This window comes from Saccopteryx bilineata, chromosome 10 (assembly GCF_036850765.1).
Source record: "Saccopteryx bilineata isolate mSacBil1 chromosome 10, mSacBil1_pri_phased_curated, whole genome shotgun sequence".
Classification (NCBI taxonomy): Eukaryota; Metazoa; Chordata; class Mammalia; order Chiroptera; family Emballonuridae; genus Saccopteryx; species Saccopteryx bilineata.
The window spans coordinates 9,118,447-9,142,657 of record NC_089499.1 but is presented as its reverse complement, the minus strand read 5'-3'; the positions used below and the strand labels follow the sequence as shown (position 1 = coordinate 9,142,657).

General features: G+C 50.9%; 1 protein-coding gene across 6 annotated transcripts in view; it reads right to left on the bottom strand.

Moving 5' to 3' along the window:
• FYCO1 (FYVE and coiled-coil domain autophagy adaptor 1) overlaps positions 1-24,211 on the bottom strand; it is a 79,471-nt gene that overhangs the window by 4,332 nt on the left and 50,928 nt on the right. For 5 of the 6 annotated variants that reach the window (XM_066245638.1, XM_066245637.1, XM_066245636.1 and 2 more), the window contains 3 exons: positions 17,766-17,861; positions 7,965-8,175; positions 1,786-1,895 (listed from right to left, as the gene is read on the bottom strand). In XM_066245638.1, coding sequence (XP_066101735.1) covers positions 1,786-1,895; positions 7,965-8,175; positions 17,766-17,861 — 417 coding nt within the window. Of the gene's footprint in view, positions 1-1,785; positions 1,896-7,964; positions 8,176-17,254; positions 17,598-17,765; positions 17,862-24,211 lie in introns of those variants that run through there. The other variant, XM_066245641.1, reaches the window with a different exon arrangement.

The window sequence follows — 24,211 nt, the reverse complement described above, 5'->3', positions numbered from 1 at the left end:
CGGGGCCTGGGTGGTCTGCACTACATGGGGGAGGGGGCGGGGCAGGGCCTGGGCGGTCTGCACTACATGGGGGCAGGGCCTGGGTGGTCTGTACTCCATGGGGGTGGGGGCGGGGCAGTCTGCACTCCATGGGGGTGCGGGCCAGGGGTCTGGGTGGAGCTATGTTGAGGTGAGGTCAGTGTCCATTTCATTCTAACTGGGCATATAATCTGCTTTGCCACGAAAATGGACTCAGTAGGTGAAGGTGGGTTGTCATAGCAACAAGACCCCCTCTAATGGTAACTGGGAGCAGGTCTGGGGCTTGGCACTGTGCTCTGCCCTCAACACGCCTCTTCTTCTTTTTAAATTTACTTATTGATTTTAGAGAGAGAGGAAGGGGGCAAGAGAGAGAGAGACAAGAACATCAGTATTCCCATATGTGCCCTGACTGGGGTTCGAACCAGCAACCTCTGCACTTTGGGACAGTGCTCCAACCAAATGAGCTATCTGGCCAGGGCAGCATGCCACTTCTTGGCCTGTCACCCCACAGTGAGGCTCAGTGAGGTGGTGACAATGCTCAGTGCCACTGCAGAGGGAACAGGCCCAGCTACGGCCCACAGAGGACAGGGCAGAGCCTGTGCCGGGCTGCCCCGCCCGCTCTGGGCCAGCTCTCTGGGCATGCTGGGCCTGTGCCCCCAGTCCTGCTCACTCCAGGCGTGCTCCTGTTCGCGGGGTGTGTGTGTGTGTGTGTGTGTGGGAGAGGGCACGGCGGACCCCCGCCCTCCTGACCTCCCCGGGGGCGCCCACAAGCCCTGGGCAAGGGAAGGGGCCGTGCAGCTTTCCCCTAGCGTGTTCTGTCAAGTTATCCGCTCATCAACCAAGTGGACGGGACCGGAGGGGCGCCCATGGGCGGTGAGGCCCCCAGCGTGGGGCGCCCCTCAGAGATCAGGCAGGTCTTGTTAAAGAGGCAGCCCGACTAGGGCTTATGTTGAAGCCAGAAGACATGAAGGGGACAGGTGTCAGTGACCTAAGCTCCCTGTCTTGTGTCTCCGTGAGCCCTGGCTTCCGGTCGATGCCCCTGACGCTGGGCTTCTCTCCCACTTCCTCCCTCGCTGCCCTGCAGCCCCGTCTCCCAGCACGCACTCCACCACCCGCCCGAGCCCCGCGCTGTGGGCCGGCACCGCCGCCCTGGTACAGGCCTCCCGGAGGCCGCAGCGGTGCCCCTGCTCCCTGACGGGAGGGCCCGGGGCTTCGCCTCGCACTTCCAGTCCTGTTCATCTCGGCGTCAGCCTTCCTCCTTTCATTCCTCCCTGTCTCTAGTTCATCGGTCTGCCCATCCACCCTTCCGCTGTGTTTACTGAGCCTTTCTCTGGCTGGACGGTGGGAACCTGGGCTGGATGGCAGAGAGAGGCAGGAGAGCCTGCGGCCGAGTCCAGGGTCCGGAGCTGGGCCCTGTGTTCAAATCCGTCTCTGTCACCAGCTGTGTGACTGGGGAGTGTCACTCTTACCCCTCTGGTCCTCAGTCCCTTCGCGGTAACACGAGGAGGAAGACAGCCTCTACTACAGGGGGGTGCTGGGGGGCTGGGCAGCCAGTAAGTGTGGGGGGCTGAGAACACACCCGCATGCATTGAGACTCTGTTAGCCTGTGTGTTACTGGTGACAGACACAGGAACACCTCAGTATAGGGGTCTAGAATCAAAGAACTGTTACTAGTAAGTTGATGATCATTAAATCATCTCTTCAATGTCGCCTCTGCTCTAGAGAGCTGCCGGCTGGTCTGGACGCTGCCGAGTGCGGCGGCCCTACCTAGAAAAGGTGTTGTCGAAGATGAGCATGTAGACGCCGGGCGTGCGGACCTTGAGCTGGCCCTGGATGTTCTCCTTGTGGGAGTTGCATCGGGTTGTAGGAATGAGGACCTGGGAGGAAAAGCAGATGAGAGGAACCATCACTGAGGCTGACAGGACCCCATGGACCCTCTGGGAGGACCCTTCACTTTGGGGGAGGAAACTGAGACCCAGGGAGGCGAGGGCCCTGTTTGAGCTCAGAGCTGGGTTGGGACCGGGATCAGCCCCCAGGAGAGGTGGGCTGCTGTCCACACACCGTGGGTTTGTTGATAACTTGTAGTAGGGGGAAGGTTGGAGTCTCATGAAACTCATTTCAGAATCACGAACTGGTCAACACCCACAGGAGTGGTCCCCGGCCTCCTCTGACTGTTGCCATCTGGAGAAGCAGGCCCTTCCTGGCTGCAGGGATCCGGGCTTATTCTAGGTGAAATCCATCTGCCTGGCTGTCTCCTGTTGGGCCCAGTCTTAGTCAAGACAACAGATTTCAAGACACTGGACACCAGGCAGCAAAGGACAGTGATCTCTGCGAGAACCAGGTGAGACCTACCCGGCCGAGCCTGCTGCTCTGAGAGGACACAACCACCAGCAGATGGACAAACAGAAAACACAGGAACATGTGTGACTCAAACCTACCCTGACCAATAGCCACATTAAAGGTGAGTGACATCCCAAGCCCCACCCCCCTCACGCCTACAAGAAATGCAATTTAAATGTAAAGGTACAACAAGGTTAAAAGTACAAGAATGTAAAAAGATGTACCAAGCTAGCAATAGTCAAAGCTGGGTTGACTATATTAACATCGAAGTTAATATTATAGCAAAGAATATGAGCAGGGATAATTTCATAACGGTAAAGGTGTCAATTCACCAAGAGGACATAACAATACTACCTGTGGGAATGCGGACCTGGGAGGAAAAGCAGGTAAGAGGAACCATCACAGAGGCTGAAAGGGCCCCATGGATGCTCTGGGAGGACCCTTTTTAAATGAAGCTCTGAGCTTCAAAAGACACAAAGCAAAAAATGGTAGAATTACATGGAGAAACAGAATGAATTCACAATTAAAGCTGGATATTTCAGTATCTCTCAATAATTGAGAGAATAAGTAGACAGGAACTCAGTAAGAAAAGAGAAGACTTGAACAATACTATCAGCTAACTTGATCTGACTGATAATTACAGAACACTCCACCACCATCAGCAGAACACACATTCTTATCGAGTGCACTTGGAACACGCACCAGGTAGGCCATATTCTACTAGGCTGTTAAAAAACAACTTAGGCCCTGGCTGGTTGGCTCAGTGGTAGAGCGTCGACCTGGAGTGTGGATGTCCTGGGTTTGATTCCCAGCCGGGACACATAGGAGAAGTGCCCATCTGCTTCTCCACCCCTCCCCCTCTCCTTCCCCTCTCTCTCCCTTTCCCTCCCGCAGCCAAGGCTCCATTGGAGCAAAGTTGGCCCGGGCGCTGAGGACGGTTCCGTGGCCTCCACCTCAGGCTAGAATGGCTCCAGTTGCAATGGAGCAACGCCTCAGATGGACAGAACATTGCCCCCTGGTGGGCATGCCGGGTGGATCCCAGATGGGCGCATGCAGGAGTCTGTCTTTCTGCATCCCTGCTTCTCACTTCAGAAAAATACAAAAATAAAACCCCAAAACCCAACTTAGATATAGAAAGATTCAAGTTATACAGTGGAATTAATTAAAATAAAATAGATCTCTGCAAAATCCCCAAATATTTGGAAACTAAATCACACTTCTAAATAACACATGGGACAAAGAGAAATCAAAAGGGAGATCCCAGCGGCACAGGAGAGAGAGAGAGAGAGAGAGAGAGAGAGAGAGAGAGAGAGAGAGAGAGAGCGCACAGAGTGCGCTCCTGACACCACAGTGTGTCCGCTCTGGCTGGAAGCTGGTGGCGAGGGAGTAGGATGGGCCCAGCATGAGCCTGGAGGGGACAAAGATGCATGAGGACCTACTACGTGTGGGCTCTGGCGGCAGCAGTGACTTCTATACATTATCTCATTAAGTTCCATTAATGTTTGACAATATTCTAATTCCACTGGGGACAGAGAATCCTGGGACACTGAGTGGCTGGGTCTGTTTCCGTGGCCTGTGACCTAAAACCTGCACCTGGCCTGAGACCCTCGGGAGCTCGGTGGGAGAGAGCTGCTGGTCACGCAGAGGCACCTGTGTCCCGCACCTCCAGCCACTGGCCTGGTTACAAAGCATCAACCAAGCATGAAGGCAAGTCCTCTGAAGAGGCTGTTTAAGATTATACTCTTCAGTTCTTTCAAACGTCCTATTCTAGGGAGTTTTGTTCACTTTGGCTGCTGTTTTTCTACCATGGTCAAAATCTGTAAAATTCTCCTATTATTTTAGGCCCTGGCCGGTTGGCTCAGTGGTAGAGCGTCGGCCTGGCATGCAGAAGTCCTGGGTTCGATTCCCGGCCAGGGCACACAGGAGAGGCGCACATCTGCTTCTCCACCCCTCCCCCTCTCCTTCCTCTCTGTCTCTCTCTTCCCCTCCCGCAGCCAAGGCTCCATTGGAGCAAAGATGGCCCAGGCGCTGGGGATGGCTCCTTGGCCTCTGCCTCAGGTGCTAGAGTGGCTCTGGTCGCAACATAGCGATGCCCAGGATGGGCAGAGCATTGCCCCCTGGTGGGCAGAGCGTCGCCCATGGTGGGCATGCCAGGTGGATTCCGGTCGGGCGCATGCGGGAGTCTGTCTGTCTCTCCCCGTTTCCAGCTTCAGAAAAATACAAAAAAAAAAAAAAAATTCTCCTATTATTTTAAATAAATGAATCAAAACATCTAGGGGAGACTAATAATGGTTCTGGTGTCAGAGCTCATGTTCCTGAGGGGATGGGAAGATGACCATAAACCTGGGAGACAGGCTCTGCTGAGAGCTCTGGGGACGTCGCTCACCGGGCGGCGTGGCTGAGTGGCCATGCCCTGATTTATATGGCGGATCTGCGAAAGAGTTGGCTTTATTGAGCTCTCTATGGGCTCCAGTGGCTTGGGTCCTGGAAAGCATGAGTTTGATTCCAAATGGAAAAGGCCAGTCACAAAGGCCACATACTGTATGATTCTTTCCACATGAAATGCCCAGAATAGGCAAGTCCAAAGGACCAAAAGTGGGTTGGTGGTCCGGCGGTTGCTGGGGGTGGAGGCCGGCAAGGACTCCTAACGGGTCCAAGGTTTGGGGGTGTGACTAAAATGATCTGAAAGCCCATGGAGTGATAGTTGCACTATGTGAATATACTAAGAACCCAATGAACTGTATATTTTAAATGGGTGAATTAATTATATCTTGATAAAGCTGTTTAAAAAGTAGAGTTATAGGTCCTTGCTCCAAGCCCTGGTGCTGCCCCTGACTCCCTGTGTGGCCCCAGGCTGGCCGTTGAGTTTTTCTGGCCCAATGTGGGTCCTCTGCCCAGAGAGTGCAGGGCCTGTGTCCCGCACATGGGCGGCCTCAAGTCTTTGGTGTATTGTTCCTTTTATCAAGTGCCCCCCCCCCAAATTCATAATCTCTAGCCTCGATGTCAAGGCACGGAGGAGGTCACACTCGTGAGAGGGTGGCCCAGGTGGGGAGTGTCTGACAGGTACCTCTGGAGACGGGCTGGCCTTCCGCTGTGCTCCTCCCTGTGCCTGGATGCGTCTCCTCTAACCATGCCTCTCTGTTTGGTCTGGGGGTCTCCTGCCCTGATCACCGCAGCCAGGCTGGGTTAGGGACCTCACAGTGCCCACCCATGTGGAATCACAGTTGCTTATTTACTAGTCTCTGACCCTGCTGCGAGCTCCTCAAGGGCAGATCCCACATTGTCCTTCACTCTCTGTCCCCAGCAGGCCCTACAGAGCCCAGCATGCAGCAGAAGCCTCACGAATGGCTGCAGACAGGCTGCAAGTATGCAGCAGAGAGCCTGTGTCTGCACTGCACGTCACACTGCGTCCCTTTGTTTCCTGTACGACCCAGGCTGATCACGGGGTCATGCGGGGGAGTTCCCAGGACGAACTGAGGATGTGTGCTGGGAATAGGTTCCCCAGGCTGACAGCTGTGTGGGGACCTCAGGCAGAAGTAACACCTGAGCATCTTGGTCCCTCACCCTGTAGATGGGCTCCTTCTGCCCCCTGGTGTCCACTGTGGGAAAGACAGTGGTGGTCAAAACCCCCAGAAGGCCGGTGCCTGGAACCCAGAGATGAGGACAGCTCCTCCAGGTCCCCAAACTCCTGATTTGCGGTAAGAGCCACAAAGGTGTCCCAGGGCCATGAAGATTTGGCAGGTGAGAGACTGAGCAAGGCAGAGACCTATGGCTCAGCTACCTGTGGGCAGCTGGAATGGCAAAGGCCTGGACACCTGGTTTAGCCCCCTCCCTCGCTCCTTCTTCCTGGCCACAGACACCCAGCAGCGTGTAATCTGGGGGGACATAGCGCTGGGCGCCGGTGGGTCCTGGGACCAGGAGGGTGAACTGCAAAGATGCTGGCGTGAGTTCTCAGCTGCGCAGCGGGGTCAGGGCGGAGCTGATAAGCACGTGAGTTTTGTTGCTACTCAACTAACTACCCAAGCAAGTCACTCTGCATCTGTGTCCTTATCTGCCAACCTGACGCAGACCTGGCCCACAGAGTGAGACACCACCTTCCCCATGTGCAGTCACCAGGTGACCCACACCTGCAGGACCTCCTGGCTCTGCACCCTCTCAGGAAGGAAGGGCCTCAGAGCTAGGCAGGTGGCGTGGTTGTCAGCCCCTGAAAGGACGAGAGAGCAGAGCAGTGTTCAGGTAAGAATGAACACGAGACTCCAATAAACAAGGCGACTCAGGGAGGCTGCAGTGACATTTAGGAGTGAATGTGAAGAGCACAGAAATGACCAAGCAATCCTTACAACGAGCAGGGCAGGGACGGCCGGAGAGCAAACCCAGACGGACAGACGTCCCTCCACGTGGATGCCGGCCAGGAGCAGCAGTCTGCTCTGAGCCCACCGAGCCTGGCCCGGAGCTCCTTCGGCTCAGGGGCCCCTCCTCACTCCGAGCCCCTCAGGGCACCCAGTGGGCCACACGAGGGATGAATGGATAGTACTGCAAAGACATCACAGAAGTCCTGCTTCACACAACCTCAAATTGCTCTTCTCTGTCCTGATTCTTGTCATTTTGGAAAATAGAGATTTGGGCCAGCACATTAAGGGCCTGGGATCCACTCTAAGCTGCTGTCCAGTGTGTGACTAGCCTCACCGTTCCTGCACTAAGTGATTTAAATGGCACACAGGTTCCCACCCACATGCGCTCTCGTGCCCTGCGGAAGTGCAGGCATGCACCCCGACCCCCTTCCCCGCCCCACACTCCGCCAGCCTCCGTGGGTTCTGTTCATTCTGCACTCTGACTTCCTCCCTCGATCCGGCCTGGTGGCTCTCAACCTGGGCTACTCACTGCAATCACCTGGGGACGTCTGTGCCCTGCCGCCCCGAGATTCCGATTTCGTGGTGTGGGGTGTGGTCTCAGCAGTGGGTTGAAACTGCTCTGCAGGTGTTTCTAACGTGTGGCCCAGGTTGAGACCCATGCTCCAGGCCATCATCAACACTCCAAGCTTAGGATGTCTTACGAGTTTACGAACTGGCATCTGGCACCAAGATTTCAAGCCCTAACAACTCAGTGACACGGTGGCTGAGTGTCAACTGAAGTGATACGTTGAACACCCTAAGCTAATAACCAGAGGCAGAGATCTTGGGAGATGGTGACCTCCCACGGGGGCCCATTCTTGCTCTACAGGGCTCTGTTAAAAATTAATCCTCAAATTGAGTCATACGACTGTACTTCTCTACGTTACATCTACGGATCCATCTCAGGGTCAGACAGAAGATGTCTGATAAAGGAGTGACCTTCAGACATTGGACGACAGCTGTCCTGTGCTTCCGGGTCTTTCCTTCCCTGAGCAGGACATGCCCTGGTGCTTGGCCTGTTCTGTGCGATGCAGCCCAGAGGGTCTCCCACCCTGATTTCTCTCCTGCCGTCTCGCAGCTGGGGCCCAGAACATTCAGGGAAGTCCTGCCCCCCCCCCCCCAGGCAGAAGAGCCACGCCCTGCCATGGGAGGGGCCTGCCCAGGGTCCTGGTGTGTGCACAGGGGCCCGCTGGCCGGGAGCGGGAGCGAGCGTACCTTGCACTGATCCAGCGGCGTGTCCTCTGCCTCCCGGAAGACCACGCTGAAGGAGATGCTCTTGGGGTCGGAGGAGAAGACCCAGCTGATGGTGAGGCCTGCTTCGGCCACGCTGATGGGGATGAGGCTGTAGGTGCTGGACCTCACAAACAGCTCCCTGCTACCCTCCCCAAAGCTGGCAATCTCTTCCACCGTGAAGGGTAACTCCATCCTAAAAGACGAATGCAGGAGGAACCCGATTAAAGTAGGCAGAAGTCATCTTTGCCGGTCAGGTTGTCTGTGGCTCAGAGGCGGCCAGAGACCCCAGGCTCTTGGGAGGATAAGCCCTGGGTCCCCTTGACCAACAGGCTTAATTTTGGGAAAAACCCTGGTGTGCATCTCATGCCAACAGGCATTTCCTGAGCACTTACTACATGCCCGGCATAACTGTAGGCACTGGGGACACCGAGGTAAAAATGACAGATGATGAACCGTGCCAGTGTGGAGCCGCGGTGACACCTGCCAGCCCCGTGGGAACCAAGAGGTCTGCCTGAGCGGCCCCTCGGGGACAGGAAGGAGAGCAGGCCTGGGCTTGGCTGCCTGGCTGCCCAGCCGTCCCCTTTCTCTCTTCAGTTCCCTGCCCCCTTTATCTAATAACCGCTGGCAGGAAGCACACCCAGCGTGAGAAAACTTGGCCTTTTGGCGGTCCCGCTTCTCAGTGGCAATCTGGGATCTGCTGCGAGGTTCCAAGTGGGCACCCTGACTTCTCCTAAGTGCAAACACCCCAGACTCTCTCTTTGCGAATTAAAGAATTTTTACAGTTTTTTTTTTCAATTACAGTTTGCACTAAATATTACTTTGTCTTAGTTTCAGGAGTATAGCATAGTGGTTAGACAATCATATACTTTACCAAGTGCTCCCCCTATGTGTCCAGTACCCACCTGGCACCTTACATAGTTATGACAATACTATTAAGCTATATTTCCTATGCTGTCCGTGTACAGCCTCATGATTCTTTTGTCACTACAAATCTGTGCTCCTCAGTCCCTTCAACTTTTCCACCCTGTCCCCCACACCTGTCTCCTCTGCCAACCCTCTCAGCCTGTTCTCTGTCTGAGTCTGTTCCTGTCCTGATTGTTCATTTATACTTTTCTTAAGGTTCCACACATACATGAAATCATATGGCATTTGTCTTTCTCGTACTGACTTATTTCACTTAGCATATTACCCTCTAGGTCCACCCATGCTGTCACAAACGGTAAGACTTCACTCTTTTTTTATGGCTGAGTAACGTTCTACTATGTGTGTGTGTGTGTGTGTGTGTGTGTACCACAGTGTTTTTATCCACTTGTCTACTGACGGGCCCTTGGACTGCTTCCATAGTTTGGCTAGTGTAAATAATTAGTGTTTTGGGGTCTTTTGTGGTTCCATATACATTTTTGGAATATTTGTTCTACTCCTGTGAAATATACCATTAGTATCTTGATAGGACTTGCATTGAATCTATAGATTGCTTTGGGTAATATGGACATTTTATTGATGTTAATTTTTCCTATCCATTAACACGGTACAAGCTTCCACTTGTTTGTGCCCTCTTCAGTTTCTTTCTTCAGTGTCTAATACTTTTCTGAATACAGGTCTTTTACATCCTTGATTAATTTTATTCTAAGGGTTGTTTTTTTTTTTTTTTGATGCAATTGTAAATGAGATTCTTTTCTTAGTTCCCCTTTCTGGTAGTGTATAAAAATGCAACTGATTACTGGCTATTTATTTTGTACATTGCTACTTTACTGAATTGATTAGTTCTTACAGGTTTTTGGTGGAATTGTTAAGATCTTCTATACACAGTATCATGTCATCTGTGAATAATGACAGTTTTAGTTCTTTCTTTCCAACCTGAAGGCCTTTTATTTCTTCTTCTTGTCTGATTGCTGTGGCGAGAACTTCCAGTACTATGTTGAATAGGAGTGGTGAAAGGGGGCACCCTGCCTTGTTCCTGATCTTAAGGTTAATGCTTGTGAATTCTGCCCACTGAATATGATGTTAGCGTTGTCATAATATGGCTTTACTTATGTTGAGATATGTTCCCTCTATTCCCTCTTTATATAAAAACCTTTATGAGTTTTTATCATAAATGGGTGCTAGATTTTGTCAAGTTTTTCTGCATCTACTGATATAATCATGATTTTTACCCTTCACTTTATGTGGTGTTATTAAGTTAACTGATTCGCAGATATTGTATCGACCTTGTCTCCTGAAACTAAATCCCACTTGATCACATTGCATGATCTTGTTAAAGTATTGCTAGATTTGGTTTCCTAATATTTTGTTGAAGATTTTTGCATCTATGTTCATCAGGGATGCTGGCCTATAATTTCTTTCTTTGTAGTGTCTTTATCTGGTTTTGGAATTAGAATTACGCTGGCCTCGTAAAATGAACTCAGGAGTCTCCTCTCCTCTCGACTTTTTAGAAATAATTTGAGAAGGGATAAGTGTTAGTTCTTTGAATGTTTGGAAAAAGTCACCTGTGAAGCCATCCAGAACAGGACTTTTGTTTGTTGGAATTTTTTATTACCGCTTCAATTTCATTAGTTGTATCAAATTGGTCTGTTCAAATTGTTTCTTCTTGATTCAGTTTTGGGAGACTGTATATTTCTAGGAATTTATCCATTTCTTCCAGATTGTCCAATTTGTTGGCATATAATATTTTCTTGCAATGCTTTGTGTTCCTGTGGTGTCAGTGGTTACTTCTCCTCTTTCATGTCTGATTTTATTTGGGCCCTCTCTATTCTTGACCAGTGTGATTAAAGGTTTATCAATCCCGTTTTATCTTTTCAAAGAACCAAATCCTGGTTTCATGGATATTTTGTATTGTTTTTTTTTAGACTATTTTGTTTATTTCTGATCTTCATTATTTCCTTTTTTCTACTCACTTCTAGCTTTGTTTGTTCTTTTTCTAGTTCCATTAAAGGTAAGGTTCAATTGAGATTTTTCTTGTTTCTTGATCTAGGCCTGTGATGCTGATGAATTTCACTCTTAGCACTGCCTTTGCAGTGTCCCATAGATTTGGGGTTGTTGTGTTCTCATTTTCATTTGTTTCAAGGTATCTTTTGACTTCTCCATTGATCTAATTGTTAAACCAGTAACATGCTTAGTAACATCTTACTTAGCTTGCATGTGTTTTGTATGTTTTTTTTTTTAGTTTTTTTTTTTTTTTTCTCTTGTGATTGATTTCTAATTACATACCATTATGGTCAGTGAAGATGCCTGATATGATTTTAATCTTCTTAAATTTACTGAGACTTGTTTTGTGTCCCAACATGTCGCCTTTCCTAGTAAATGTTCTATTGCACTTAGAATTTATACTCTGCTGCTTTGCAGTGAAATGCTCTGGAGATGTCAATTAAATCCACCTGATCTAGTGAGTCATTTAAGGCCACTAGATTGTTTTCTTTGTTTGATTTTTTGCCTGGAAGATCTATCCATTGATGTCAACGGGGTGTTAAAATCCCCCCTTATAATTGTATTACTGTCTATCTCTCCCTTTATGTCCATCAAGATTTGCTTTACATATTTAGGTGCTCCTGTGTTGGGTGCATAATGTCTACAAGGGTTGTACCCTCTTGTCGGATTGATCCCTTTGTCATTATGTAGTCTCCTTTATCTCTGGTAGCTTTTGTTTTGAAGTCTATTTTCTCAGGCCTAAGTCTTGCCACCTATGGGAAGATGTCCTGGCCAGTCCATGATTATCTGCAGAAGGAGGCAGATAATCGGATAATTCGGACTTTGCAGGCCGTCCCTGAGGCAGATGCAGAGGGGGCGGTTATTAGAAGATAACTTAGAAGAAAGTTCTCTTCCTGTCCTTAAGCTTTGTAATAAATACAACGAGGAACTTGAAGTCAGGGCTCTCAGTCCTTGAGGTTGTGAGTCCCCTGTTCCCATCTTTAAATCTTCTTTTGTGTGGTCTCTTCTTGAGTTGTTGAAGGCGCCCTTCACCTGTTCCAACCCATTGCTGAGCCGGACTCAGCAGGTAGCCCAGCTTTTTTCATTTCCATTTGTATGACATATCTTTTTCCATCCTATTTTATTCTTTGTGTGTCTTTTGTTCTGAGGTGGGTCTCTTGTAAACAGCATATATATGGGTCTTGTTTTCTTATCCATTCAGTTACCCTATGCCTTTTCATTGGAAAATTTAAACCATTTACCTTTAAACTGATTACTGATAGATACATATATTATACATTACCATTTTATTTTTTATAACTATACTCCCCCTCCTTTATTTTTCTTAAAGAAGACCCTTGAACATTTCTTGTAACACTAGTTTGGGAGTTACAAACTCCTTTAGTTTTTTGTCTGGGAAGCTCTATATTTCTCCTTTAATTTTAAATGACAGTCTTGTTGGGTAGAGTAGTTCTGGTTGTATATCCTTGTTTGTCATCACTTTGACTATTTCCTGCCAGTCCCTTCTGGCCTGAAATGTTTCTGCTGAGTAATCAACTGAAAGTCTTCTGGGGGCTCCCTTGGAGGTAACTGTCCCTTCTCTTGCTGCTTTAAAGATTCTTTGTCTCTGACCTTTGCCATTTTAGTTATGTGTCTTAGTGTGGGCCTCTTTGGGTTCATCTTGTTTGGGAATCTCTGTGCTTCCTGGACTTGTGTACCATTTTCTCTTCACCAAATTAGGGAAGTTTTCAGTCATTATTTCTTCAAACAGGTTTCTCAGTCCCTTGCTCTCTGTTGCCTCCTTGTGGACCTCTATGATGCAAATGTTCTTGTGCTTCATGTTGTCCCACTTTTGGAATCCTTTTTTCTTTTTGCTGCACTGATTGGGTGTTTTCTGCTACCTGTCTTCCAAACTGCTGATTCAGTCCTCTGCTTCATCGAACCTGTTACAGTGGTGCCTCGTCTGTCCTGGGGGTTAGGTTCCAGGACCCCTGCGGTAGGCGAAAACCTGTAAACTATCGACCTTATATTATTTATATATTTTCAAGGCTTTATAAACCTTCCCCACACTCTTATAAACACTTCCTATGCTCTTAGACACTTTCTACACTCTTAAACCTATGTAATTTTAACAACATGTAAAATTCTATATGGGTACTCACCAGTGAATATACAGTAATATTCTTTTAATATGTTTCAATTAATATTTGTTATATTTTTAATATTATTTTCCATTTTTTTTAGGCTAGAAAATGGCTTATTTTTACTGCAAAATAATTAAAATAATACATAAAAATACCTATATGCCGCAAAATCTCATGATATAGTGAAAAATCCGCGATACAAAATTAGATATTTAAAAATCCGCGATATAGCGAGACCGCAAAAAATGAACCGCATATGGCGAGGGACAACCGTATTTATTTCTTCTAGTGTATTCATTTCGATACTGTATTATTCATTTCTGACTGGTTCTTTTTTATGGTTTCTATGTCCTTTTATGCTGTTGAAGTTGCCAATAAGTTTCCTGGATATTCTTATAACCATTTTTAAAAAACTCTATATCTGGCAGACTGATAGCCTCCATTTATATAGTTTACTTAGCTCTTTTTTTCTGTAGATTTCCCCTGTTCTCTCATTGGGGCGTGTTCATTTGGCTGCCTACTTTGGCTGCCTCCTGGTGTTTGTTTCTGTGTATTAGGTAGATCATCTATGTCTCCCAGTCTTGGCAGGGTGGCCTTATGTAGTAGGTGTCCTGCGGGACCTGGTGGTGATGTCTCCTGGTCACCTGAGCGGGGTGCTCCAGGAATGGTCCTAGGGTGGGTTATGTGAGCCCTCCTGCTGTAATTGAGTCTTAGTTACTACCTGCCTGTTTGTGTGTGGGCTCGACCCTCGGGCTGGCAAACTGTGAGGATGGACCCTGACCACGGCAGAAAAGCTGCTGTGTGGGAGCTGACCACGCAGACCAGAACTCGCCTCTGCAGGGTCTGCTTCCTGTCGAGACCTCCCTTTAGATGCGCTACTTGTGAAGCTACGTGGATCCTGTCTGAGGTGTGATGCTTGCCGCTGGGTGTGTTGGTTCTGGGGTCTCTTGGGAGGGACTCTGATGCAGGTCAGTGACAGACACTGTTTGTGATGGGCCCTGGGAGAGTGTAGGAAGGACCAAGCTGTGCACCAAGGCTGCCTCCCACCAGCGCCGAGCCTGGGGGCAGGTGAGCAGAATGTCCAGGGCGTGCCTCCGCCTTCCAGATGCCTGTCAGGCTCGTCACTGAAGGAGCCTCTGGCAGTACCTAAGCTAGGTTCACGTGAGTCACCAGGTAGGGGTGAGTGGGATTCACTGGACAGACACGGTTCAAACTTGGTGTCAGTGCTGGAACTGAGGCTACTGAGTAGAAGTTCCAGGGTGTGCCAAGGCTACCTGCTACCTGCTGGGTACCCACAGACCTTTGTGGTAGGCTGCAGTTTCGGGGGTCGTCAGAGTGAAGCCAACGGAGACCATCAGACCCGAACAGACCAAGATTTGGCTGTGTGGGGGGCTCTGCACTGGTAGAGCATGTGAGGGAAAAGTGGACACTGTCCTAGAGCCACACAAGCCAATCTGTCCCAGACTGTGCCTCTCCTGTGGGGGGAAGGCACTGGTCAGGTTTGGGGGAAGGTGGGAGGAGTGGCCCCCAACCCAGAGCCACATAACTCATGGATACCGACACCCCCTGAGTCTGCCTGGACATCTACACCAGAGGTCCAGGCAGCTGAGTCCCCCATGAGGCCTGACTTCTTCTGGGTGGAGCAACAGGGAGCCGAGGGTGGGGCTACTGCATCCCCCCAGGCTGATGCTGGAAGGAGAGACAGGTTCCACAAGACAGACTGCACCTACGATTGAGAGAGGGACTCAGCACAGGGACCCTGGTGGCTGTCCCTCAGCTTTCTCTGTGGAGCCACAACCCCCGTCTCTCCTCACAGGATTCTACTCCCTCCACTGGAGCCCAGGGTGAGTGCCTGAAAATGAGATTTTATGTGTTGGCCCTTTAAGAGGGCACTTGAATTTCTAGCAGAATCCTGCCTCTCCCTGGTGGACAGAATCGCCACTGATTTTCATAGCCAGATGTTATGTGGGTGCTCTTCTCAGCCCTTATGCTCTGGGCTGGGGAGCCCGGTCTGGGTCGAGACCCCTCACCCCTTAGGGGGCACCTTGGCAGCTGAGACAGCCCTCTAGCATCTCAGCCCCACACATGGCAGTGGGCCGGCCCTTTCTGAGTCCCTACCCTTCCTATCGGTCTCCACGCGGCTTCTTTTGCAAATCCTTGGTTATAAGACTCTGTCCAGCTAGTCTTCAGTTGATCTTCAGGTCGGATGTTCTGTATTTTAGTTGTAATCCCAGTTTGGTCCTGGGAGGACCACTCCACCGCCATCTTGGATCCCCGCCGTGACTTGCTTTAACACAGGGCTGGTGTGCTGGCCTCGGGGAGAAAGGCTCCTTGGGCTGTGTTCCTGGCTCTTGGTCTCCAGAGGGGGGCAGAGCCTCTCCTGGAAGTGTGACGGCTTAGTGAGAGCGAGTCCCTCTGCTCGGAGGGCACTCCACAGGCCCCGTGTGATGGGGAGATGAGCTGCAGGGCCACACAAGCCTGGGTTCTGGCTCCCGCCTCACTTCTTCCTGCTGCAGGGCTGACCCTCTCCCACGCCTCAGCCTCCTCGTCGGCATGCAGAGACTAGCGGGCCTGCCTCCTGACTGGGTGGAGGCAGTGAGAGGAGGAACTCCATGTGAACAGGGCAGTCTCCCCGATGCTGCCTGTCTGGATTGAGTGGCGCCCCCCCCCCCCCCCCCAGCGCTGAGCAACCCCAGAGGTGGCATGTTAGCTCGGGGCTGTAACTCAGGAGTGGCGTGGGCTGGGGCCAGCCTCAGCTCCGCAGCTGTCCCTTTGACCACGGGGCTGGAAACTAAAGCTCAGAGCGGTTAGGTAACTCGCCCAAGATGGTGCAGCAAGTGGTGCTTCTGGGAGCTTTGTCTGCCTTCAAAGCTGTGGGGACAAATGAAAACACTGCCCAAAGCTTTGCCAAGTAGAAGACTAATCAATGATTCAAAAACCCCACAGCGCTAAAGAACACCTGTCATTCACCTCTGTGAAAACTTAATTCTGTGAAACATTTTTCCACGTGTTGAACTTTATTTCTAATTACTTTTCAGGGACTCAGAGTAGGTAGAGAGGCTCACTGTGGAAAAGAGGTCTTGCTTGTAGCATGAAACGTTACTGCGTTACTGTGCGTGCCGTCCCTGGCTGACAGAGTTCCCATCAAGCCTGGGTCACCTTATAATTTGACGCTTCAGAGTTCTCCCCCGGCATCACTATTTGGATTGTGCCTTTAGTCTTTTTAACCTTTTTGGACACCGTATGTTCAGTGAAGGACAATACCCAGTCTCCCCAAAGGAGATACTGATAAAAACAAATCAAGGATCTGCTATCTCTACTCAAATACAATCTTAAATAAAAGCTCACTGTCCACAGGACTCACAGCACAAATATAAATTCTGTTGTCCTCCCTACTCTGCCCTGACCCTCCATAGTCATGCTCCACATGGCAACCACTGATCCTTTTTCAGATATAAATTAGATTAAGTCACTCTTCTGTTCTAAACCTAATTTGGAGGCTCCTATTTCCCTCAGATTAAAAACTAAAGTCCTTACAATGGCTCACTAGGTCTGATGTGTTATGGACTCCCTATTCCCTCTCTGTCTAGGTCTCTTATATTCTCTCTGCTTCAGCTACCATAGGCCATTTTTCTATTCTTTGAACATGGCAGGCATCTTCCTGCCCCAGGACCTTTGCACCTGCTGTTTTCTCTGCCTGAATGCTGTTCCCTCATATATCTGCATGGCAACTTCTTCAAGTCTTACCTTCTTAGTGTCTAAAACTGAAAATTCCTCTGACCTTTTATCCTACTCTTTGTTTCTTTCCTATAGCAAGTACTACCTTGTAACATGCTATATAATTTACTTACTTACATTCATTGTTTGTCAAGCCCTCCTGGACTGGACACTGAACATGAGGGCAGGGATCTTTTTCTGTTTGTTCACTGATGCCCTCTAAGGACTTCGAACAGTATGTGGCACACAGGAGGTACTGAATAAATATCGGTGAATGAATGACTGAATCTACCCAGTGACCACTGTGCGGCCATGTGGCCACTGAACACAACACTGGAGAAAAAGAATGCTGTGGCAAATACTCACACAATGTGAAGCTTAGAAAGACTGCAAAATACGATGTAGAGCCCTTGTTTACATTAAAGATTATGTACACATGTATAGAAAGGCTGGAAGGCTATCTACCGATAGGATTTACTCGTCTCTCCTTTTTACATTTTCTACAATGAAAATGTTTATTTCTCTTATGACGAGAAAACAAAACAAAGTTGTTTTTATGAAAAGAAGACTACTGGGGATACTGTGGGGGTGGTGAGCAGCGAGGCACACGGGGAACTTCTGGGGGTGCTGGGCCTGGTCTGTATGCTCATCGTGAGTGGTCTTACGGGGGCAAATCATCACTTTTCTCTTCTAGATTAGGATTCCTCCTTTGGCAGAAACGGGGAGAAGATCTGGTTGAGCTCTGAGGTCTCTGAGGTCGTAGGAGCCCCTGGCTGAGCTGGGTGTGGGCTGAGCAGGAGGATTGGTGATTCTTACACTGTAGTACTTGTCAAAGTCTCAGCGTTACACACTACAAAGGGGATTTTACTGTACATAAATTATACCTAAAAAAGAGCACAAACTGGAAGCCACCAGCAGTGCCAAGTCAGTGCTGCGGGTGCTTCCCGGCGCTGGCCCTGACGGCGGCTCTGCCCCAGTCGCAAGGTCCTGGGGAGCCCCGCGTGGGACCCGCACTTACATCAGCTCTCCGGACTTCAGCAAGCAGATTTCAGCATCCTGTCCTAAGGGCATGTCTTCAGTGTCCTCGGGGGTTAGCGAGTTTGATGTGTTGTCCCTGAAATGTCACAAACAAGAACACAGCCATTTAGCAACAAGCACACAGGGTCCCAGACCCTGAGGTCCACAGTCTTGGGGTCGTGAGTCTGACCTCAGATGCCATGGGAGACCCTTTAATTCTACAGGCCATGAGAGAGGCCTGGTAAACTCCGTGGGCAGAGGGCCACTGGACGGAGAGAGGACAACAGGGCTGCAATGATGTCCCTGACGTCTACCCCACTGGTGGGGAGGGGATGACCACAACCAAAGTGGCCCAGCCCTCACCCCACACCCGCAGAGCTACAGCCACAGGACAGGTCAGCAGCACCACGGACCCTGCCTTCTCAGCGCCAGGCTGCAACTACAGAGCCCGCTCTGGCCCACCGCCGGGCATGAGAACAGGCACCCGGGGCTAATGGGGCAGGACACAGTGGGGGCCAAAAGGGAGGCCACGGGACAGAGCTGTGGACAAAGGAGTCAGACTGAAGCTACATGTCCTGTTTCCCTCACGAGCCACTCCAGCTGTGCAGGGGCACGGCAGCAAGCCCGACCTGGCAGTACTGACTTCCTGTGGCTCCTGGTGTGTCAGTGGACACCCGTGCCAGGGGCCGGGAGTACCAGACCCTCTTAAAGTCACAGCATACTCTAAATAACCACAGTAAATCCAAGGCTCCGAGAAGCTCTGCAGCAAAGTCATCCATTCCATTTTAACTCTAGCATTTCTGTACTTATTTGACCACAAGACATTTTTAACCGCCACTGACAAAGTCGAGGAAAGAATCAGGAACAGATGCCTGAAGGAGGAGGAGCCTGAGCCACACAGGAAGTGTGGATGCTGGGTTATCAGCCTCCCACCTGAGGACAGGCTGCTGCCACCTCCCCCTCCAACAGGACCTTCTCAGACACAAAGCCTCTCTGTGCTGGAGGACAGGTGTCACACAGGGCAGGACTCTGTCCTCCGGGGAAACCTCTGAGCTCCAGGCCGGGCTTCCCTGGGCCTGCCTGGACATCACACCCACGCACAGCCGGCCGGCAGCCGCCCTCTCCACCACTGCTCCAGTTTCCCAGCCTCGTTCCCGTCTGTCCAATGACGATGGGAATGCTGAGGTCGCTGGACGTCGGACCCTGCTCTGGGGATGCTGCTGTGAGTGGGGGGCGGCGGGGCGGGCACTGGAGCCTCCAGGACTGCCTGGACCATCAGACACGCACTATGTCCCCTTGCTCGGCTGGGCTGCCTGTGCTCAGTTCACGCCCGCCCATGAGAAATGCAAGAGTTGGTCTTCACAAACACCCTGCCCTGGGGGGGGGGAGGGCCTCCAGCTGGAGCTCACTGTGGCTCCAAAGGGCAGAGAGGTGGTGGAGGGGGTGTATGTGTGAAAATCACTTCAGTGTGGTTCTAGTCTTGGCTTTATGTGTAACCGTGTGACTCTGGGTAAGCCCTTTCCTCCTGAGACTTCCAGTTTTGTTTTTTGTTTTTTTTCTGAAGCTAGAAACGGGGAGAGAGACAGTCAGACAGACTCCCGCATGCGCTCGACTGGGATCCACCCAGCACGCCCACCAGGGGGCAATGCTCTGCCCATCCTGGGCATCGCCATGTTGCGACCAGAGCCACTCTAGCGCCTGGGGCAGAGGCCAAGGAGCCATCCCCAGCGCCCGGGCCATCTTTGCTCCAATGGAGCCTTGCTGCAGGAGGGGCAGAGAGAGACAGAGAGGAAGGAGAGGGGGAGGGGTGGAAAAGCAGATGGGCGCTTCTCCTGTGTGCCCTGGCCGGGAATCAAACCCGGGACTTCTGCACGCCAGGCCGACGCTCTACCACTGAGCCAGTGGCCAGGGCCGAGACTTCCAGTTTTTCTTCTCCAAATGGGCGAAGATAAAACCAGATGGAGTCCAGGGTCTCTGGCTTGAAATGGCTGTAAGTCCCACAGGCCTTGGAGAGGGCGCTTTACTCTGTCGGCTGCCCGTGAAGGGGGGGCCTGCTCTGGTCAGCGGCTCCCTGCCCTTGGCCTCCCTGCGCTTTCAAGGAAAGGTGCAGCAAGAACACGTGCCGGAAGGGCACGCCATGTCACTAGCCGCTCCTTTTCCTTTCCCGCCCAGACACACCTCTGAACCCCTCCCTGCACATCTCCTGTTGCTCTTCTAAGCACGGGTTCCAGATCCCCACCCCTCACCCTGGGAGGAACCAAACCACAGAGCACCAGCTGAAGAGGCGGGCCCAGGGCAGAGTAGGCGGGCCCAGGGCAGAGTGGGCGGGCCCAGGGCAGAGTGGGCAGGCCCAGGGTAGGTAGAGGAGGCGGTCCCTGGGCGGTCCAGGCCAACTGCCTTTCTTTAGCTTTTAAAGGAGGAAGATAAATAACATCCAGTGAAACAAACTGAAAACTGCATGCAGTTGGTTCTCGCAACCTTCCCACATTTAGGGTAGAAGATGTCCTAACCTCTTCCTGCATCTCCCCCCTCTCTCACCATCACGGTGACAACAACACCCGATTACCTGCAAGTAGATGATTCACAGAGTAGGTACCCCTGGCCCTGCAATGGGGGGCTGAGTGCAGCAGGGAGAGGTGGAGGTGGGGGTGTGCCTGGAGGTAATGATTAGGGGCAGAGATTTCTTTTCAGTAGATTTCTAAACTGTGGGCCACAGCTCATTTAGTAGATTGTGAATCAATATAGCAAGTTATGGCTAACTTTAAAAAATTGAAATGATCAATGCATGTTGTGAAGGTAAGTATTGTTTTATGAGGCTCTTGCTTTGCTAGTAAGTCTACACGTGTCCACACCTAGGCAGTCATGTAAATGTATTCTTACTGTGGGATGCAATAGAAAATGTCCAAGCAACTGTATTAGAAGATGTGTCAAAGGATTAAAAAATGTTTGAGAATGACAGGGAACAAAAGCAAGGCCACTAGAGGGCAGCCTATCTCCAACTAGAGGCATTTCCTTCCGTTGTCATTGAGGTGTTTTTCTCAGAAAAGAAGTGAGACACTCAGTGCCACAGTGACCTTACTCTTCCGGTTGGTCCGGCCATGGGAGCTTACTGCCAGCTATAGCGGCTCAGTGCCAATGCTGCTGGCATGTCACACTTTCTGGCTGAGTGTCCGTCCCTGAGCCTGTGGCTCATCCAACCGAACCGGTCTTGAGGCACACACACCTGTGTCAACTTGGTCCACCCTCTTGGTCTCATCCCTGGGGATGTTGCCTTGACATCCCTGGGCACCTGCTTTGCACACAACCTGTGCTCAACAAATGTCTAGATTAGGTGCCTCCGGCTAAGGTGGCTTTCTATCTCCAATGCTCGTAGTGGAGGACATGACCAAGGCTCCACGTAGAACCAAGTAAGAATAACATGGTGACCACAGACGAGGAGGGTGCCCAGGACGTCCCTGACAATACAGTACAGGGGCTCGCGCATGCCTGGATGAGGGGTCACAGGTGGGGTTCCTCCAGCTTGGTTTCTGCAGCCGGAATCTATAGTATTTTCCTCCCACAAATCAAAACACCTAAGCCTCTTTTTCACTTCGTTACTGTACAACTGCAGTGCTGCAGACTGCCTGGGGAGCGAGTCAGATGCCTAGAGGGCCCCTAAGGCCTGAGTGTCCTGCTGACACTCTTCCTCAGGGAGCGCCCTCTACTCCTCTGCCTGCCCCAGCCCAGCGGTTAGGAGTGGGGCTTTGACCGATGACACTGAGTCCCACAGTCCCTGGTCAGCCTCTGTGAACTGTCTCCTGTGTGTTGCAGAGGTTGTTGGTTTATGCTGGCACTGCCAGATACAGTAGCCATTAGGCCTAATGTGACTACTGAAACTCAAATGCATCAAAATTAAAAAAAACTGGCTCCTTAGTCGCACTAACCACACTTCAAGTGCTCAGTAGCCACCTGGGCTAGTGGCCACTGCACCGGAGAGCATGGACACAGGACACGCCTGTCACGGCAGCAGGCTCTGTGGAACAACCTGGTTCACAAGTTTGGCATGTCACTTTACGGACCACATTCACTGTGGATCAGGGTGTCCTTCAATTTTACTATTAAAGTAAATTCCTAGAAATGTTTCTTTTAGTCATTAATTTCCTTTTGCCTAAAAACCAAGCAAAGAAGGGAACTTCTGGCATTTTGATTTCTGATTACAGTACTTGGTAACTACGGTCTGACACAATGTGCAAACCTGCAGGCCCATTCTCACAACAAACACCTGGGGGCGCTGCTGAGCAAGCCACTCCTGGCTCCCTGCTGCCTTCTGGAGAGGCTACTTTTCCGAGGCTCTTCTAACTTACCCTGGGGCACTGACCAATGCCTTGCAGTGAGCCTCTTCTGCCAGCAGCAGGAACTGCCTCACCCCAGGTCCTGACACCCTAATAGAGTTCTGGCTTGAGAATGGCAGGTGTTCAGGAAAAGTGAGGTCAACACAGTCTGCCTTCCAGCATAAATCTGCAACGGGCATGGCTACCATTTCCCTTCTATTCTTCCCTCAACTATTTGGAAAATAAAATGTTTAGGTATTTCAGGGGAAATCCAAGACATATGACTAGGTACTTGCCCTTAAGTAGTTTTGAGTTTTGTTTCAAAAAAAGTAATACTCTTGAAACAATGAACACTACAGGATTGGCAGATATGAAAAAGGCACTTTGTGAAGGGGCTGAAATAAATTCTGGTCCCCAAACTGTGAGGGACTGCATTCCTTCAGTGTGGCCGCAGTTTCCCATTGGAGGACCCCCCATGGAGAACGGATGACAAAGGCAGTCATGCTCTTGCATACACGGACCCACCCCTCCCACCCTCCCACCCCAAGCACCTGGCACACGGTGCGGAGGGCGGCACGAGCACTGGTTTCTCACGGAGCACACCTGTTACTGAGACAGAAGAGCAAGCACAGCAGAGTGCGTGTCTGACAGGGCTCAGGCCCTTCGAACTGCGCTTCGGGAACTGGTCCTATATGACACGGTTGGCTTGTCCCTGGAAAAAGCTCATCTCTCAAAGCTTAAAGAGTCTAAAATGTCAGGCTGGCTCACAGTGGTCGGCAAACTGCAGCTCGCAAGCCACATGCGGCTCTTTGGCCCTTTGAGTGTGGCTCTTCCACAAAATGCCACGTGCGGGCGCTACCTCGATAAGGAATGTACCTACCTATATAGTTTAAGTTTAAAAATTTTGGCTCTCAAAAGAAATTTCAATTGTTGTACTGTTGATATTTGGCTCTGTTGACTAATGAGACCACTGCATAGAGATGTCTTGCCTCAAAAGGTGTCTTTTAGAAGGACAGGTGCTCTGGCCCACCTCCCCTCTAGTACTTGCTTTTGCCCATTCATTTGCTCATTTGTCTGTAGGTCCCTGCACCCCTCTACCCACTCACCCATCTGCCAGTCTAGAGATACATGTTCTGCAGAGCATCGTGGTTCCTGCCCTCAGGGAACACCTCATGCATTTGTACCGGCTTGGTGGAAAGAGTAATCTGAACTAGTTCATTCAGAAACGACCTGGAAACCCACCAGAAACCCGCAGACCCTTTGCTAGGGCCCCTGGGTTGCCCCGTGCTCAAGAGGACAGGGAACAGCTGGAAAGATCCTGGGGACAAGTGTGTTCTTGGGCAAGTGAGCTAATCTCTAATCTGTTTACTCATCTGTTAAGTGACTGGGAGTAGGTGGCTGTATAAGGAGGCATCCTGCCCAGGGCCCAGATCCTAGTAGAACTGAGTAGTTAGTCTAGATCCTGGGGCTGCTTCTGGTGCTCTGGTCCCTGCTCCCAATGCCTGACACCCTGCCCTTCTTTGGGAAGAGCCCCAGGAGAGGGTCTGCCCAGCAGGCGGGCAGAGAGCACCAGGCTGGGGGGAAGCAGGCTGGGTGGCAGTATGGAATCAGGGAGAGTAAGCCTGGTGACTCAGCTCGCGGGCACTGCTTGTGGGAAAGAAGAAATGGAGCCCACGCCTCTGCCTCCTGCCCTTTCCACAGAGGAGAGGTAGTGGACAGTGTGACCCAGGCAGACGTTCCTGCAACTCCTGCCTCCCAAGTGTATTTTCCAGAAGTGTCAGTTTTTCTGGACCACGGAGACCAACTGTAACAGCAAGACAACCAGGGGCTTGAGCTCTAGGGAGTCCAGGGGTGGAGAGGGCAGCCTCAGGAGACCAGGCGGTCCTAGCCGGGATAAGCAGGCTGGGGAGCGGCCCGCTGGGGGCCCAGGTGGTGTGAGGTCTGAGGCAGACCTCCAGCGCATGGAGGCCACCTGGTTCACTGGCCTGGCAATGGCAGAGAGCTGGGTTGGCATCCTGGAAAGTGCCAGTTATTAGCTGTGTGCACAAGGGACTGTTATTTTGACTATGGACCTCAGTGTTGTCATATAAATTGGGGACACCTACTCTGCAGGACGTTGAGAATCAGCAGCTGTCAC